Source organism: Nelumbo nucifera, chromosome 7 (assembly GCF_055504915.1).
Source record: "Nelumbo nucifera cultivar China Antique chromosome 7, China Antique-T2T, whole genome shotgun sequence".
NCBI classification, from domain to species: Eukaryota; Viridiplantae; Streptophyta; class Magnoliopsida; order Proteales; family Nelumbonaceae; genus Nelumbo; species Nelumbo nucifera.
In genome coordinates, this window is record NC_142655.1 from 20,465,570 (window position 1) to 20,482,672 (window position 17,103).

General features: G+C 37.2%; 2 protein-coding genes across 2 annotated transcripts; one reads left to right on the forward strand and one right to left on the reverse strand.

Moving 5' to 3' along the window:
* Positions 1-477: 477 nt before the first annotated feature.
* On the forward strand, positions 478-5,145 carry LOC104593640 (nascent polypeptide-associated complex subunit alpha-like protein). The gene is made up of 4 exons (XM_010253599.3): positions 478-637; positions 3,457-3,544; positions 4,381-4,511; positions 4,629-5,145. Exons 1-4 carry the CDS (start codon positions 578-580, stop codon positions 4,959-4,961), a joined length of 612 nt encoding a protein of 203 aa, XP_010251901.1. The 5' UTR covers positions 478-577; the 3' UTR covers positions 4,962-5,145.
* Positions 5,146-14,544: 9,399 nt separating this feature from the next.
* On the reverse strand, positions 14,545-16,696 carry RHC1A (RING-H2 finger C1A). Its single transcript, XM_010253598.3, has 2 exons — positions 16,456-16,696; positions 14,545-15,886 (listed from the first exon to the last, which is right to left on the reverse strand). Exon 2 carries the CDS (start codon positions 15,770-15,772, stop codon positions 14,807-14,809), a length of 966 nt encoding a protein of 321 aa, XP_010251900.1. The 5' UTR covers positions 15,773-15,886; positions 16,456-16,696; the 3' UTR covers positions 14,545-14,806.
* Between the last annotated feature and the right edge of the window lie 407 nt (positions 16,697-17,103).

Here is a 17,103-nt window from a genome sequence, read left to right on the forward strand (position 1 = left end):
TTAAATACTGATCTAACAATAACATAGCACTGTAGTTTTTAATAAATGGAAGCCATACCAAACACCGCATTAATGGTTTTATTTATTTCTCTAATTTAAACATTTAATATATCTCTCGTTTTACCAAAAAAGAGACCTTCAATCTTAACACATCCCTACTTTAGGTAAACTTGCTAAAGTTGATAACGGTTTCATAGACTATATCACCAATCATTTTGCTAGGCACAAGTCATACGTACAAGTGCGATATTGAGTGATTGTGGAGTATATGCAATTTTGTTTTGTTTGGAGCAAAATGATTGATCCGCTTAAACCGCTATCAACTTCAGCTAATCAGCTCTCTTCTTCTTCCTGACTTATTAGTGGTTAATCCGTACCCAGTTCCATCCCTGTGACATATTGGCCATTTTCTGAAAAGGACAATGTCAATTTAGAATTTTCGACATGGTGAAACCATGCTATAAAAGTTTCCCCTCCCCGATTTCGTCTTTGCCTCTGCGTTTTGGGGTTTTAGGGTTTTTACAGTATCTACGATTCTCTCTCTCACACTTACACGGACAAAAAACCCCTAAACGCCATGACTGCTCAGCAGCAAGAAGAGCTTCTTGCTGCTCATCTCGAACAGCAAAAGATTGAGGTAAGTCCCCCCTCCCTCTCTCGATTCCTCAATTATTCTTTGAGCATTGTGTGGTTTGAATCCTATACTTTTGTTTTTTGTATTCATTGACTTTCAAAATGGAAGTGACACTTTAACATGCCTGCCCTATTTTTTTTTTTTTTTAATTAATGATCAATCTATCTTTACAGTTTTCTTCGTCAACATTGTTAGTACTGTTGGTTAATCAGAACTCAAGACCATAATTACTTAAAATGGTTTATTTTGGTGCTTAAGTGACTTAGAACAGTGCGTATCAGCTGGAATTCTTCAATTTCGTTGTTGTACGATGGATCCCCCTTGCTTTATGTAGGATTCGTGTTTTTGAACAGAATAGATATAAATTTTATCTGTGAATTTGTGATAGATAGTTTTGGGTTTAGAAGTTGAAATGTGAGATGTCTGTTGCATAACTGAATTTTTGCAATTTTGAAACATGGAGCGATAGGTTGATGTGAAAAAGTTGTAACCTTGTAAATGGCGTAGCTGTGAGTGGTCAATCGCCAAATGATAGTGATGTACAACAGAATTGTGTTTTGCCAAATCTATAGAATTTCCAATAGATATAATGATAGGATGTAGGGAAAACTATAGCTTAGCATCTATCCAGTTTTTAAAAGGTGTGCTTCTGATGTGCCTATGGACACAGGCGAGAAACATCTCATGGCATGCACCTCAGGCGAGGGAGCTTGGATCTTGTGCCAATAAGCCACTACAGCCCCATATCTAGAACATCTCCCTTTGTCATTCATGGGAATATGTTCCTGGCATACGGCTGCAATGGCTTGTTGGGACCAAAATGCGACTTAGGGGGCACCTTTTCATAGTCTTACACTCTTACTTTCTTGGATTCCTTTTTTTTTTCTACATTCTCTTGTGTTTTGCACCATTGTACTGCCACACTAACTTCTAAATAACCTTTTTATTGGTGCTTGTGCACCAGTTCACCAGTAATGGCCTATTAACTTTCAAAAGGTACAAAACAAAAACGTTTGGAATACATTTGCAGCTAGGAGCTCTGGTAGCAACATTTCTGCCGAAGAAGGGATAAAAATTGTAACAGATATCTGATTCCTGACACTAAAATAGAATAAATTGTGACCAAAGTACAATGCCAACCTCCATATGTATATATGGGAACAAGGTTCAGTTGGAGAGTGCTATCCTTGATCATTTTAGGACTAGGAACCCAATGTGTCTAACATCACACAAGCTACTTGAAGTGATGCATCTAGATTCTAGTAACGAACAAATATATAAGGAGTTTCCCATGCTTGAATTGTTGAGTCCTTGAGGCATTTTAGTACGATCCACATCTGTTTGGTCTCACTCTGAATTTGAATTTGTTTTACATAAAAATATTAATTAAGCTAATAGGCCTTTTTAAAACAATTAATTTCCGTTGAAATCCAGGTTTGCATGTTTTTATGTGTTTATGAATTTTTTCTTCTTTGTTGTCTTTTTTAAATTTGCACCTTGCTTCATCTGGGAACGTGCTTTACTTTGCACCTTGTGCCTAGGGCACAAAAAAGCCCTTGTGCTTGTCCTTTTTTTCCCTTTTTTGATAAGTAGCCCTTGTGCTTGTCTTGCACCTCATACTTTTAAGACTCTTGCATCCATATCCATTTGTTGCTTATTGTGTTTTGAGATCTCAAATTGTTTTCATCCCCCCCCTCTCTCTCTCCTCTCTCCATGTGCGTGAGAGTTCCTACATCATCATCTTCATCTGCCTCATCTCAACTATATGGGGTCGGCTACTTGAATCCTGTTTTGCCATTACCTTGGTTTGGCACTTCATAACAAGGGGGAGATTGAGGAGGATTCACACATAGAAGTAATGGAGTGGTGCTTGATTCTCATATGATGTTGGGAAAAAATAAGTTATGTGGTTTCAATTATTGTCTTTGGCTTCATCATCAGCAATGATTGGTTGACTTATGATGCTTTTTATTCGGTCTTGGTAAGTAGTTAGATTACATTGTTTGTTATGGAAAGGAGAGTGAGGTGGTAGAGATTGGTCCATTTTGCTTGTGGTTTAGTGGTTTATAATCTAGTGATTTGTTTATACAATTTTACATAATATTTCATTTTTTTTCTGGGATAAATTCTTAACATGAGGAGTTATCGGGGGTGTCCTACTGCATTCATCTTTGTGGCGATGCTTGCTTGGGGAAGGTCGTAAACCATGTGTTGTATTAAAAAATGGTAGATTGGCATTTATAATAGTATTAGTTTTATAATTTCTTGTGTTATTCTGTAGATGTCTGTTTTGACTTCGACGAATTATTGGTAAGTACGTCTTAGGAAGGCAATAATGGTGAGTTTTGAAAACACGTAAATCCTAACTCTGTAGTTTACCTGCTTGACCAACTTCCTGTCTTCGGAGCATTTCACTGACAGGATCAGGTTGAGTGTCAGCCTGAATAAAAAATACGAGCCTTGGTATAATATTGATTACATCTCCACCACCATTGGGGTGCTTCAGACACTTGTATCCTTCATTTAAGAAGCAAATAAGAATTCCACTCCCTTAAGACCTCTCTCCCTCCTTTTCCTTTGCTTTTGTAGTGGCATTTGTATCCATTTTTACAAGAATAACATTATAGGCTTTTTTTTCTCATGGGTTACCACAAGAAACTTTATTTGGCATGTTGGTGTACTTTTTCGAGGTTATCATAGGGTTTTACTTCTATTTATATTATCATTGCCTTCTCTGCAACTGATATATGACCTCCTTTATTGCAGTCAGAAAGAAAAATCTCCAGTGTGGAGTTGCTAAACTTTGAGTATCTTTATTGCAGCCAGATGAGCCTGTGGTTGAAGATGAAGAAGAAGAAGATGATGATGAGGATGAGGATGATGATGACAAGGATGAAGATGATGCTGAAGGTCAGTTAATGTCCAATATTGGACATTTCGTTATTATTGTTGTGATGTTATGAGCATGGACCTGTAATGTTTGTTGGGAAAACTATATCGATTTAATCATTGTTGTCAAGGCATTGCACCATTGCCTCGCCTAAACACCTTGACTTGTAGCAGCAAGGTGCCCTTTAGGCAATAAGGTGCCTGCCTAGGTGACAAATCACAAAGCAGGTGCCTTGTTATGATGTCATTACTATGGCTAGTTCTTATTGATACGTATGTTGATGCATTATATTATGTATTATTTATATCTTTATGATTTTTATTGAAGTTTTACTATTGCAATTTGAAAGACCCAAGTGCTTTGAGAAGAGAAAAGTAGGAAAGAAGAGAAGGATAAACAGCTTTTCTTTTTTTTTTTTCCCCTGTTCTATCTCCTACAATAAAACAGTGGCTCCACCCTTGTTCTATTCCTCATTTACTTTCTATCTTAAATGTTTATCATATAGAATTATAGCCTTCTTTAGTTGCTGAATCATTCTGTTAAATGCTATTATATTAGTATTATTTTTTTTGAAAATATTGAAATTAATTTAAATTTACTATTGATTTTTAGATATGATGATTTGCTATGTTTTGAGAGGAAGTTTAACGTTCTTAGTAAAAATAATTGCTATTTTTCAATTAATGTGCATGCTGATTGGTATAGTTGACAATTATGGAATTGATTTACTTGGTTTTGTTAACCTCACAACACTTTTTGATGATTCTTGTAAGTGGTGACCTAGGACCTGATATTTTCAGTAGTGTTCTTTGAAACCTGTTATTTAAGCGTTTGGACTTTCAACTTGTGTTTGCAGGTCAGCAAGGAGATGCTAGTGGTAGGTCAAAGCAGAGCAGAAGTGAGAAGAAGAGTCGCAAAGCAATGTTGAAGCTTGGAATGAAGCCCATCCCAGGTGTCAGCCGTGTGACTGTCAAGAAAAGCAAGAATGTGTGTTATTGTCCCTCTCCGGCTTGTTTGGTTCTCCTGCCTTTAATATTATGAACATTCTGCATTTAGCTTTTACAAATTTCAATTGAACAAATCCCTTTCGCCTCTTTCTTTCAGATTCTATTTGTGATTTCAAAGCCAGATGTTTTCAAGAGCCCTACATCAGACACATATGTTGTTTTTGGGGAGGCAAAGATTGAGGACTTGAGCTCACAGTTACAGACACAAGCTGCAGAGCAGTTCAAGGCTCCTGATCTAAGCCATGTTGTATCTAAGCCTGAATCATCGGCCATGGCTCAGGAGGATGAAGAGGTCGACGAGACAGGTGTGGAACCCAAGGACATAGAGTTGGTGATGACACAAGCTGGAGTCTCTAGGTCGAAGGCTGTGAAAGCTCTCAAAGCTGCTGATGGGGATATTGTGTCTGCCATCATGGAGCTAACAAATTAATAGCCCACCCTGTTTGTCTCCACTGTGTGACGTGTAAGCATTTTCCTATTTATGCCTTTTCCCCTACAGATTGTGTGGTTAGAAATCACTCTACATTTTTTTTTCATCTTCTCTTTCACTTTTCTTGTTTACTTGTGTTGTACTAGTAGTAAACAAGCAATTCACTTTTCATCTGTCATGGTTATTTTGGTGTCCTAGATTTTGACGTGGAAGGAGAAAAAAATGAATAGAAGGGTCTTGGTATATTTCTGGCATGCTCCTGTGGATTATGCTTGAAAACTGAGTTCAACTAAAGATGGTTGGAATCCATAACGAAACGAACGGGTTTCTGAGGCATCTGTAAACAGGTGTATGAGAAATTAAGAACCCTAACGAAACGATACAATATGCCTGATCCGAGGCCGAAATTTTAAACCTGCTCGTGAGTAGGTTGTTGCAATTCACTTTTCATCTTTCACGGCATGCATTATCCACTTGGTTGTTGCAGGATTAATCTATACACTGATGCACGACGGGTGGAAGTTGGGCCCTGAAGGCTTGAAGGATTACCGCAGATTAATCTCGAGGTGTGTGCACCCAAAAGTGGTTAAGTGGGTATAATTTGTAGACGTAATCAGGAGCATCTAGCGAGGAAACCTCTTTTATTAGCCTTTGATGATTGGTTTGGCTTTGCCCATGTGGACGCAGGGTCTCTGCAAGTGTGTGTGGCAGGCCCAGCTTCTTGGTCGTCACTTCACCCTCTAAATTTTACTGAACTTGTTTGATCTGTGTTTTTTATATTGCGCAATGCACATCCAAGTTCCAAGTATTATGGTATTGGGAGAAGCTTGTGAGGTAGTGAGTCTAGGGGTGTCAATTGGACTGGATTTGGTCCAATCCGATCCAGTCCAATCTGAGTCCATTATAAATGGATCAGGTCCAATTCAAACCAATGAATATTCTCCAATTCAACGTCTGAATCGCCTAATCTGTTCAAATTCATTTTGATTTAGATTGGTTTCAACCAAAATCCGGTTCATTGACGCATATTTTTATCTTATATCAATCGACTAGATATTGGTTTAATCCAACTCAATCTAATATAAATTTGTTACGGACGGATCAGGTTCAATCCATTCTAATAAATATTTTGGACTTGATTGGTCCAATCCAATATATCTTGTTGGTCCATCCAATCTGTCCAAATTGATTTTGGACTGGATGGGGTCCAATCCAAAAATTGACACCCTTAGTAGCGAGGATAACAAATTTGAAGGTTTTTTTTTTAAACCTTATTACTAAAAAATAGTTCAAAAGAAAAAAGGAAAAGAAAAGAAAATATTGAAATAAAGAATTAAAAAGCCTTTTAGGACCTTAAAATGTAAGATGTGTTCTCCAATGTGAATCGTGAATTGTTCTGACTTCTCGTTATGAGTTCTAAAATTAAATTAAAATCATTTGGTTCAGAAACAATTTAGGGAGTGTTTGGCCATGTCAAATGTGTATGCTTTTGTTTTTGAAAACAAAATGGCACGCCCACTTGGTTCTCAAAATAAAAAACTTGGAAAACAAGTCCTTGGTATTATGTGTTCTTTTGCAGTTTACCCTAAAATAAGATCTTTAACCAAACAATATCTATACTATATTATTTTTTTCAAAAACCTTCAATATTGAGAAGTAGAAACAAGAGAGATAGCTTTCAGATTGAAACAAATCGGAGCAGAGAAAGATATCTAAAATTCAAGCAAATATCTAAATCTTGCAAATCATAGCTGCATGTTGATCTTTTTTCCCTGCCGCGTATAGGGCTAATATGTCCAAATCTTGTCCAATAAGGAATCTCTTTCTACATGGTCATCAATCAATTGTGGTGGCAACAGACCTAATTGTTTGTTAGACTTGGCAATCCAGGTTCAATGCATTATTGGTTCTCTAAATATAAAAAATGAGTCTATTTTAATAATTTTAAATGAAGTTCTCGAAATGCGATTTTTGCATATTAAGAGGATTGATACTTTGCGTCATGTTTTCAACAACAGATCAACAGCCATGTAAGGAGATAGAGCATGGAGGTGAGAAAGAAATCCTTGGAGCCATATGCAGAGTAAGGCACTTCAATTGCCACATCAAGAAGAGGAGTCAATCAAAAAAATGCCGAAAAGAACAATAATTTGGATAAGAAAAGGTTTCTTAATTACTTATCTCATTATAGCTATGTGGCAATGACGTGGCTGGAGCCGAGCCAAGTCAGCTCCTATATGAGCTAACTATGTGGGCAGTAACTTACTGAAACTTGACTGAATGAATTGGGATTGACAAGGCAATCAGGTGAATGCATTTTAGTCTTTTCACAAGAGCCTCTACTTGAAAGATTCTAATCACCCTAAATTTCCTTGCCAGAAAGTCATCTAGCCAGAGGCCATGACTAAGCTAAAACTGAAACTTAGCTACATAAAGATCAAACCGCCCAATTTTAGCAGTGGATATATCTTTTGAGAGTGGAGTGGTTTTAGGAGCCCTCGTTGATTCAGACGATCAGATCATTCTTCCGAAGAACCATCAAGGTATTCGGTTTCATTTCACCCTTAACCTATTCTTTGGCAAAAAGCCGTTGACTTAGTTAGCAATTTTCTGACCTGGGTGGTCAAACCATCGACCTGTTCAACCTGGACAACAGTTTTGACCTTTTTTAATTTAATTATTTTATGAGTCTTTCTTTTTTTTTTAAATTGGCCGGGCCATCTGTTCAAATTGGATGGCCGAACTGCTGACCTGAAAACCGGTGGCCGAAACAGTTTCGATTCCTGATCCGGTTTTAAAACATCGAGGGGTATAATTGAATGTGGCTTGAATTTTTTTTTTTTTTTTTTGGGTAGCTTGAACACAGTTAAATTTCAGTTGCAGAATGCTGAGTATTAGTTGGTCTGACCATCTGAGTCTGAACGTAGAGGTTGTGTTTAGTAACTTTGCTGTTTTTACCTGAAATGTTTTGGGCTAATCAATACAAATCGGTGAGTGAAATGTATTATTGCACACATATAAGAGTCACTTCAGCTAGAATGATTAGACTTTACACCTCTATAGAGCAAGAAATGTCGATTTAGGCTATGTTTGGTTTGAAGGAAAATGTAGGGAAAGGAAGGGAAAGACAGGGAAACCTATACAAGGTTTGTAAAGGTTTCCTTACCTTTCCCTACCTTTTCCTTCAAACCAAAATAGCCTTAAGGTTTCTACTTTCTACAAACAGCCTCCTATATACCACGGCTATAGATGCAATGCAGTTTATTTCTAAGGTATGCCTGTTTCAACTATAATACCATCAAATAACAGTTGCATGCTAATTTGTATCGATCAACTGGTGTTGTACATATATACCCAGCGGGACTGACTTGACTAAAACTCAAATTCAAATTGAGGTGCAACTTGGGTGAGCTTGGATCTGGGAATTGTTAAAATTTTAACGGACCAGGTTCAATTCAAATCAATGAATACTTTGGATCATTTTGGAACGGTCCAATTCAATGTCTGGGCCGTCCAATCTGTTCAAATTGATTTTAATTTAGATTTATTCTAACTCAAACCTAATTCATTGACACCTGTATTCTTATCTTCTATCAGTGGATTGGATATTGGTTCAATCTGACTCAATCCAATATAAATTCATAACGGATGGAACAGGTCCAGTCCAATCCAATCCAATAAATACTTTGGACCATTTAAGTCTGGACTGGTCCAATTCAATGTCTTACTGATCTATCCAATCCATCCAAATTGATTTTGCTTTGGACGGGGTCAACCCAAAACCGGTTCATTGAGAGAATGGACTGGCCAGTCTTACCTGGGATGATGTCGGCCTGGTCCAACTTGGTCCTTTGACAATCTGTGGAGTGTTTCAGTGTGGAGGTTTTTATGTGTATAAGATATGGCTTTTGGTGCCATGTCATATTCGTTTGTCAGATATACAACCACTCAATATTCTAAGCCATCTTATCTTGTATGTTTTGTTTGCTTTGAGTTTTCTATGTGCTTGACTTGACTTAATTCACATACATCCTTTTCTTGTTGCAGAAGAACAACCTTTTCATACGCTTTCTATATTTAAATCACTAGAAACATTGAAACTATATGTTTACGGTTTCGACTATGATATGGAAAAGATATGATATCTGAAAAACAATCGACCGATAAACTGGAATCATAAGCATGATAACGAATCAGGAATTATTTATCAAAATTCATGGGTGAGTTTTGATTGGTCAAAATTTTTTCCATATTATATATTTCTTGTATCATAGATTTTCCCATGTATCTACAAAACAATCGAATACAACGAAAGGGCTGTTTGGTACCTATTTTGAGTTAAAACTGTCGTAAAATACTTTTCATGAAATTCATGTAAGGGGGTGTTTCAAGAAATATCAATTTGATGTTTCCTGCTTTAGGAAATCAAAGTCTTAACATCATGGCTGATGTGGTGGTGTTGACACTTGACACAGATGAAAAAACACATTTCTTACCAAACAGGATTCCAATACAAAAAGCGGTTTTTATGTTTCAATCATAAACGATGCTGTTCCAAGTCAAAACATTGCAGATTGAAACACGAATAGTACCAAAAACAACCTAATTGTAGTTGTATCTAGCCGCATCCAAGTTCATCCCAATTATTAAAAACCTAAATTCATTCTTTTCATATTAGATTTGGATTTAATCAATGTATGATTCACTACTTTTTAATAAAAATTAAACATTTTTAAAGAAATTAACCATTGTTTGATTCTTAAGTGTAGAATAAACTGACATGAATATAAAACTATGAATTCATTATAGTAGAATATAGGTACTTTGTACTTTGGGGGTAGTGATACTTAAGGGTCCGAACTTTCAAACGGGACATTTTATCAAGGTTTAAAGTATCGACACATATCGGCCCATATTGGCCGATACGTATCATTCTAGGACCTTTTTGATACGCCCCTACAATGGATGTATTGGGGGTCTGACTGGTTCAGGGGGTGGAGGAGCCCTAAACCGCTCCCCCTGAAAGTAAAAAAAAAAAGGTATCGATATCGCCTGATATGCCCCTACCGGTGTATTGATATTTTGAGCCTTGCATTTTACTACCCTGGACTTTTAGAAATATAAACTTAAGTCCAAGTCTGTTAAAACTGACACTAGAATGACATAAAATTACAAAAAAAGCCCATACTAAAGTCTGCTTTCAACTTTTCACCTTCAAATGATCTACCTATTTTGAATCATATATGTTGAATTTGAAGGCAAAACTTTTGTTTTACTCCTTTCTTTTCATCTTAAACCATCTCTGTACTTTTTTTTCAACAAAGAATAAAAGCATTTCAATGGAGCTACGAAAAACAATGAAAAACAAAAAGAAAATCTGAATATGGATATTTTTATAATTTTATCCTCATTGTAATGCTAGTTTTAGGCCCTGTTTGATTTCACTGGTAAGAAGTACTTAAAAAAAGTGTTGAAACTACACATTAAGTGGGAAAAAAATTTTTTAAGCACTTGTTGAAATCTGGGGTGGTCCAATCCCTTAAAAAAATTTCATAATGCCCAAACTGCCGCCATGAATGGAGAAAACCCATTCAAACAGGGCAAGATATCAGAGGGTGACCGGCGACGACTTTGAATACGAAAAATCGATCGGTGGGTAGTGTTTTTCAATTCTAGCCAATAATCTTCGTTCCCATTTCAATTTTTTTTTTGACATTTTTTGCAATTTGAGATGTTTCATGTGTGTATTACCCCAAATCTGAAATCTTCAACCGAAACCTTACCTGAAACGTGCTGGCAATGATAGGTAAGGCTCCCTCCACCTACCACTTTGATCATTTGTGTGGGTGAAATGAGGGATAAAAGTGTCATTTATAAGAAAATAAGCACTTGTGGGAATACTAGGTTATCAAAAATCTTCAATAATTTGATAAATAGGTCACCAAACAACCTTAAGTGATTGTTAAAATAAACACTTGCTAACAACCACTTAATCACCAAACATAACTTTAACAGAACTGGACTCAAGTATATATTTCTAAAAGTTAAGGGTAGTAAAATGCCCCATTTGAAAGTTCGGACTCTTAGATGTCACTAATCCCAAGTACAAGTGCAAAGTACTTATCTATAATTTACTCAATTCATTAATCACATGTAAAACATGTGCTGGTCCCTACTCGATGCCATGTAATGTTCATTAATTTGAGAGGCTTTCAGGAACACTTTTCTGTCTGAACTTGAATGGCAAATCAGAAAGCTACATATTACAACTCCTCAGTTTACTTTCCATCAATGCACCTTACTCTTTCGTTCTTGATGTGCAGCTGTAGTGTCTTGTGTACAGGATGCGTTTGGATAAGTATGGATACAGTGGAAAAATTAAGATGCCCATGAATACATTAATGCCCTATTCGCTTTTTGGTTAAGATACTTACCTGTGTAAATGCAATTACCCGAGTAACTTTTTCTTGGAAACATTTATCAGGGTAAGTGCATTTACCCATGTTCTTTTATTTCCTAAGTAAATAAGGTAATGATCATTTTAGCCATAAAAAATCATTATTAAAAGGGGCATTTTTGTCCCATTCAAGTGTTAACAACTTTCCCTCTAGGTGGTAAAGTTATTTACCCACTTAGGAGAAAATAAATTTTCCCTGGTCCCCACATACATATGAAAAATGAACATGGGATTCTTGGTCAATGGGAAACAAAATCTCATTGACCAACTTTTCCCCTCTCAAAATCCAAAAAAAGAATGTCCCCTAAGAAAAATTAAGTAAATTTCAGAAAATACATTAATAACACAAAACCTAAGTCCTTGATGATCATATAAGGCATATAAACATAGAAAACAATATTTCAATAATTTATACGATGTGTGAACTATGAAACACACTTGAAAAATGATAGAAACTCAACATAGTTTTTTATTAATATTTACAAGTATAAAACTTTTAATAATTGATTGTTTTGATTGACCTGGCATTAAGAAGAGAAAATGCCTAAAACTTATGATCCATATAATTATACCAAGTAATTAAGTGTGGTATAAATGATGTATTAGTTGTCATTCGATCCCACCAAAACCCAAGTTTGATTCCTCTTACTTGTAGTTTTTATATTATAAAAATTATATAGCAAAAGTTCATTACAAGAACTTAATGGCCAAGTAAATGAGAAAAGAAAGGGTTAGGGGAGTATAATGGTGAGCAAATAGTTATGTTAAAAGTTAATAGGAGAGAATTGGAATTAATGGAAGTTAATAAAAGAAAACAAAATGTTCTGATGTAGTATCATTCTCATATTGTGGGCGATAGGGGCGAGCAGTTTTTTTGGATATTAAAGAAAAGCTGATGGATTACACATTGCAGGCCCGAGCAATATTTTAAAAATCGACCTGGAATCAGAACCGTTTTATTCACCAGTTCAACCGTCCGGTTTGAATGAATAGTCCATTTCAATTTAAAATAGTAAAAAATAAAAAATAATTAAAACAAAAAACAGCAAAAACTCGTTATCTGAGTCAAACGGATCAATGGTTTGATCTCCTGGGTCAGTGATTTTTTTTTTTGGGAAAAATAAGATACAATTTTATTCATGGAGCACTAGATTACAATCAAAGCCCCCAAGACAAGGAGCAAAACACACTAAACCATCATAATTCAAGGAGGTCCCTGAATCTCAACTGAGAATAGAGGACTGAATTTTGAAGACCCTCGGCCGCAGCCACCCAGGAAATGAGCTTGCCGAAAGCAAAAGGCAATCAAACAATCTACATCAGAAGCTTTATAAGCTTCTACTGTGCATGAAATGGCTGCAGGCAAGACACTCCAAATGCACCTCGCCAACTTAGTGGCATTGAAGCCCCAGGCCCCTTGGCCACATAGAACAACATAGCAGGTCCTGAATCTGCACACCCCTCCTAATCAGGGAATCTTTCCTAAAACATCTATTCAGAACAGCTTCCCAAACCAAAACATTCACTTTTGAGGGCACTGAAGGGTTTCAAATTTTCTCAGCCGGAACTTTTGATTGATTTTCTCCGTTCAAAACCCCAGCAAAAGAATTAATAGAGAATATAATTAAAACAAAAAACAGCAACAAATCGTTATCTGAGTCCAATGGATCAATGATTTGACCACCCTGGCCAGTGAATCGCTGACCAAATCAACGCTTTTTGACCAAAAAACAGATTTAAGGGTGAAACAGAGGCAACAAAAACAGATTAAGGGTGAAACAGAACCGGTTGCCTGAATAGTTTCAGGGTCTAATGGTCCGACTATCCCGATCAACGACGGTTCAAAAACACTGGACCCAATCATCACAAACAAGTAATTGAATTGTTTGTCGAAAAAGCTTGAGTTAGCCACTTTCATAAAATTGTGGTTGCCAGTCTTCAGAGACATGCAGAATAAGGTTCTCAGTTGCAACTCTGGCACAGCATATTGTGGTTGTGTCGGCATGAGCTATTTGTACCCTGACAAATTTAATTGCTTAACAGCACCAGATCAAATCAAATGAAATCCTTCCTCTTCCAATGCCAACCCAGGTAATCTGGGCCAGCAACTTCCCAGGACCTACACAAAGCATTTCAACAAAATCTAGAGTGCAGCACAGCTAAGCAAGGTTTCATAGTCAGACAGCCGGACCCTATGGATAATTTCCATTACGGCAAGAAACAGGAAGGATGACTAATTATCAAATGAATCTTATCAGGATGGAAGCCTGGGACTGACAAACTAACTAACTAAATAATTAGTAACACCTCTTCTTGCATTAGGGCCATCTGTCTCTTTGATTGCATTAGAAAAGAGAAGCAGGATAGAATGATAAATTCTCCTCCAGAGAAGAATGAAATGAGGAGAAAATCAAAACATTTTATCATACCTCCAGTCATGCATATAGAAGGTACTCAGAGTGGTAGGACGTAGGGTAAGATGGAAGTAGTATGATTTCTGATGCTCTGAGGTTGTGTAGTTAGTTATGGCTAAGGAAAGCTGAACCTTTACTTTTACAGATATTTTCTTTACCTATATGAGTGTCTTGGTATGGGATATCAATGTATTAAAATGAAAGAAAGGGGGGGGGGGGGGGGGGGAATACAAGCAACAAAGCAACCAGGCTAGAAAAAAAATGGCTTCCCACCAACAGAATGCTCAGTTAGGCTGGTGTTCATTTCTTGAAGCCAATGCAATGGAGAAAAAACAAGGGAAAAAATTACTTCAACAAAGAACCAATAAGAAAAGAATTGCTTCTTTCTCATAGCTCAGTCCTGCTATAAAGGTAACTTATTCTATTGTCAGCCTTTACTTCATGTAGTTATTTGGTAGTTATTCTATTGACATAAATGGTTTTTCTGCCCTACCTGTTGAGTAACATTGGAAATCTTCTCTCCTTTCCATACGAGTCCCTTAAACATGCAACAATGATTACATTCCAATTCCATAGAAGTGAAGTAGCAGAAAATAGACTGATAAAATAGGCATCAACTACATCCAGAAACCATGCAAACTCTAACAGCAGCAGTAGAACCAACAACCTTGATTACATCAACATAAGTCACCAATGCAAGTGCTAGAAAGTATAAAAAAAGCTATTTTATTTGGAAACGAAAAAAAAAAAAATCTATTTTGCTGGGAATTATCATGAGCAAGCCACTTAAAAAGATCACATCATTTACATTAAGTGAAGGTAGAGACAGAGATCATCAAATTACATCTAGATATATGCTTCCGGCACTTAAGGTCTCACCGCTTTCACTCCAAGAAAATTTACATAGATTAATTGGAGAGGTGTTATGACCAAACAACAAGGAGAAGGAAGTAAATGATAGTTGAAGCGCAGCCTTAATAATCAAAAGGGAATCCAGAATAATTCATCTGGTGATTGTCCTCACGGATGGCTGTTGAGCTGCTTCCGCCTGATTCACCATGTTGAGAGTTCGAATGCGATGAGCGGAAAGGCCATAAGAAAGAGAATGGATTACGCCTTCCATGACTCTCCCCACCATTTTCCCTGCCACTGGAATTATTACTAGTACTGCTGCTTCTGTTGCCACTGCTTGAATTTTGACTACTACGAGCATTACTAGATCCTTGTGGAGGCAATTCATGGCGGCAGACAGGGCACGAATTGTGCTGAACTAACCATGGGACAATACAGTCAGAGTGATAAATATGGTTACATGGCATCTGCCGTGCTTCGGAACCCAACTCAAACCTATCTTTACAGACAGGGCAATGTGAATCAGTGCGCAGATGCCTGTTTGTGATCTTTATTGTGGGCATTGCATCAATGGCAGACTGAGATGCAGGGGGTGGCCCCCGCCTATTGAGGTTCATTGTTAGTTGCTCTATCAGTTCATCCAGTCCCGGGCCAATGAAGTAATGGCTCACATTAGACCGCCTCATCCCAACTCCTTGACCTCCATTGAAGAAGTCCTCAATTTCACCATTTTCAAACCTCCCCACAGGGATCTGACCACGAAATAAGAAGAAAGGACATTGACCAAATCCCATACTGTGTTCAGGAACCATAGCAGACCTCCCTCTTGTGTCAAGATCATGGTTTCTCCCTGCGAATCTTTGCCTCATCATGCTCAGGGCTGAGAGAGCTTCTTCTATAAAAGCATTCCTCTGGTCATGATCGTCATGAGCATCCGAACCAAAGAAACCCATAGATCCAATGCCCTCCATCTCATCGATTTCCTGAACAAAACCACCATCACAAAGAGGGCATACTGTATCTAGCCCACGGATTCTTACAAACCGCCTGCATATGTAACACCAATGAGTGTTTCCTCCGCTCGACATCCTTTACTTCTCTCTGTGAGTATTTGCCACCGAAATTCCTGAGACAAAACACCGAACTCACCCTGTACACACAATTACTTCCTTTCTTCCTTTCTTTCCAAGACCACCCGAAAGCTACCAATTTACACAGTAAAAAGAAATAGGCATCAAACATTGAAACTGACATAAAACACGAGGTTAGTCTTTGAGCAAGAGAGTAAAGAAGAAAAAGGAACTGAGAGAGAACCCATGGTTTTTTCTTATAAATGAACCAGAAAATCAACCCACTTTGATGTGATACGCGTTGACGATTGAAATCCTAAACAATTGAACAGAACAAATCCATATCTACAGCAACCGACCAGAAAACACCCATATCTTCAGCATGCAAATTTCAAATCACAGATAAAACCTTTAATGGGAATTAAAAAAAAAAAGCAAGAGATGGGTTAAATAACAAGAACCCATTTCATCAGAATCACGTAATTACAAGAAAAGAACTGTACAACACATCTGCCACAATCAAGAATTCCAAAATCAAGAAAGAAAACCCAAAACAGGCAAAACACTGCAAAAATTCAAACTCCTTTTGATGTCAGGAAATCCTCAAAACAATGAGTACAATATCAAAAGGAAAAGATATTTACATAATTGGGAAGATAAGATATTTACAGAGAAAAAAACCCAGAAATGCAGAGACGTACCTCGATAGAAACAGAGAAGAGTGGGGGTAAGATCTGAAGAAGAGCTGCTTCGACGTAGAGAAGAGAGAAGGAAAAGAGAAGATTGCAGAAACCCTAGACAGAGAATGAACGATGGAAGTGGGGAGAGAGGAGTTCAACGACAAAGTGATAAGTCTGTATTTCACTCGAGAATGATTTGTCAAATTATGCGATGAGAAGGTGATATACATCTCCCCAAAAAATAAAAAGATATACATCTCCCAGGGTGACCAAGTCCCACTCCTGCTGTCATCGCTGGAATGGTGGGGTTTGCGTAGGTCGGGTCCCACCTTCCAACACGTGCATGAAATCAACGAGAGCAACATCGATATAGAATAATCAGAACCGTAGATCAAAGCTACAGCCAACGAATTGTAGCATCATGTACTACTAGATCCCTGAACTTTTCTGTTCTGAGTACGATTCTACTGCTGATTGCTTCTTTTACTTTCCCTCTCTACTCTGGTTCGTTAGACATCGTTTGGATGATCGACAGAGGTAATCTACTCGTTGGGGTTTTTTAGTAAAATAAAAAGTTAAAAACTACAAGATAGGTTTTAAGTAAAATTTTGAAATTATTGGGGGTGTTCCAGTAAATAACCCAAGAGTGGCTCGCATGCTCAATTGCTC

What these genes read in the sequence shown, in the direction of transcription:
- LOC104593640 (XM_010253599.3), top strand. Translation starts at nt 578, where the DNA reads ATGACTGCTCAGCAGCAAGAAGAGCTTCTTGCTGCTCATCTCGAACAG. An exon ending in GGATGAAGATGATGCTGAAG is followed by an intron (nt 3,545 to 4,380) that starts GTCAGTTAATGT and finishes TTGTGTTTGCAG; the next exon opens with GTCAGCAAGGAGATGCTAGT. An exon ending in CTGTCAAGAAAAGCAAGAAT is followed by an intron (nt 4,512 to 4,628) that starts GTGTGTTATTGT and finishes TCTTTCTTTCAG; the next exon opens with ATTCTATTTGTGATTTCAAA.
- RHC1A (XM_010253598.3), bottom strand. Translation starts at nt 15,772, where the DNA reads ATGTCGAGCGGAGGAAACACTCATTGGTGTTACATATGCAGGCGGTTT.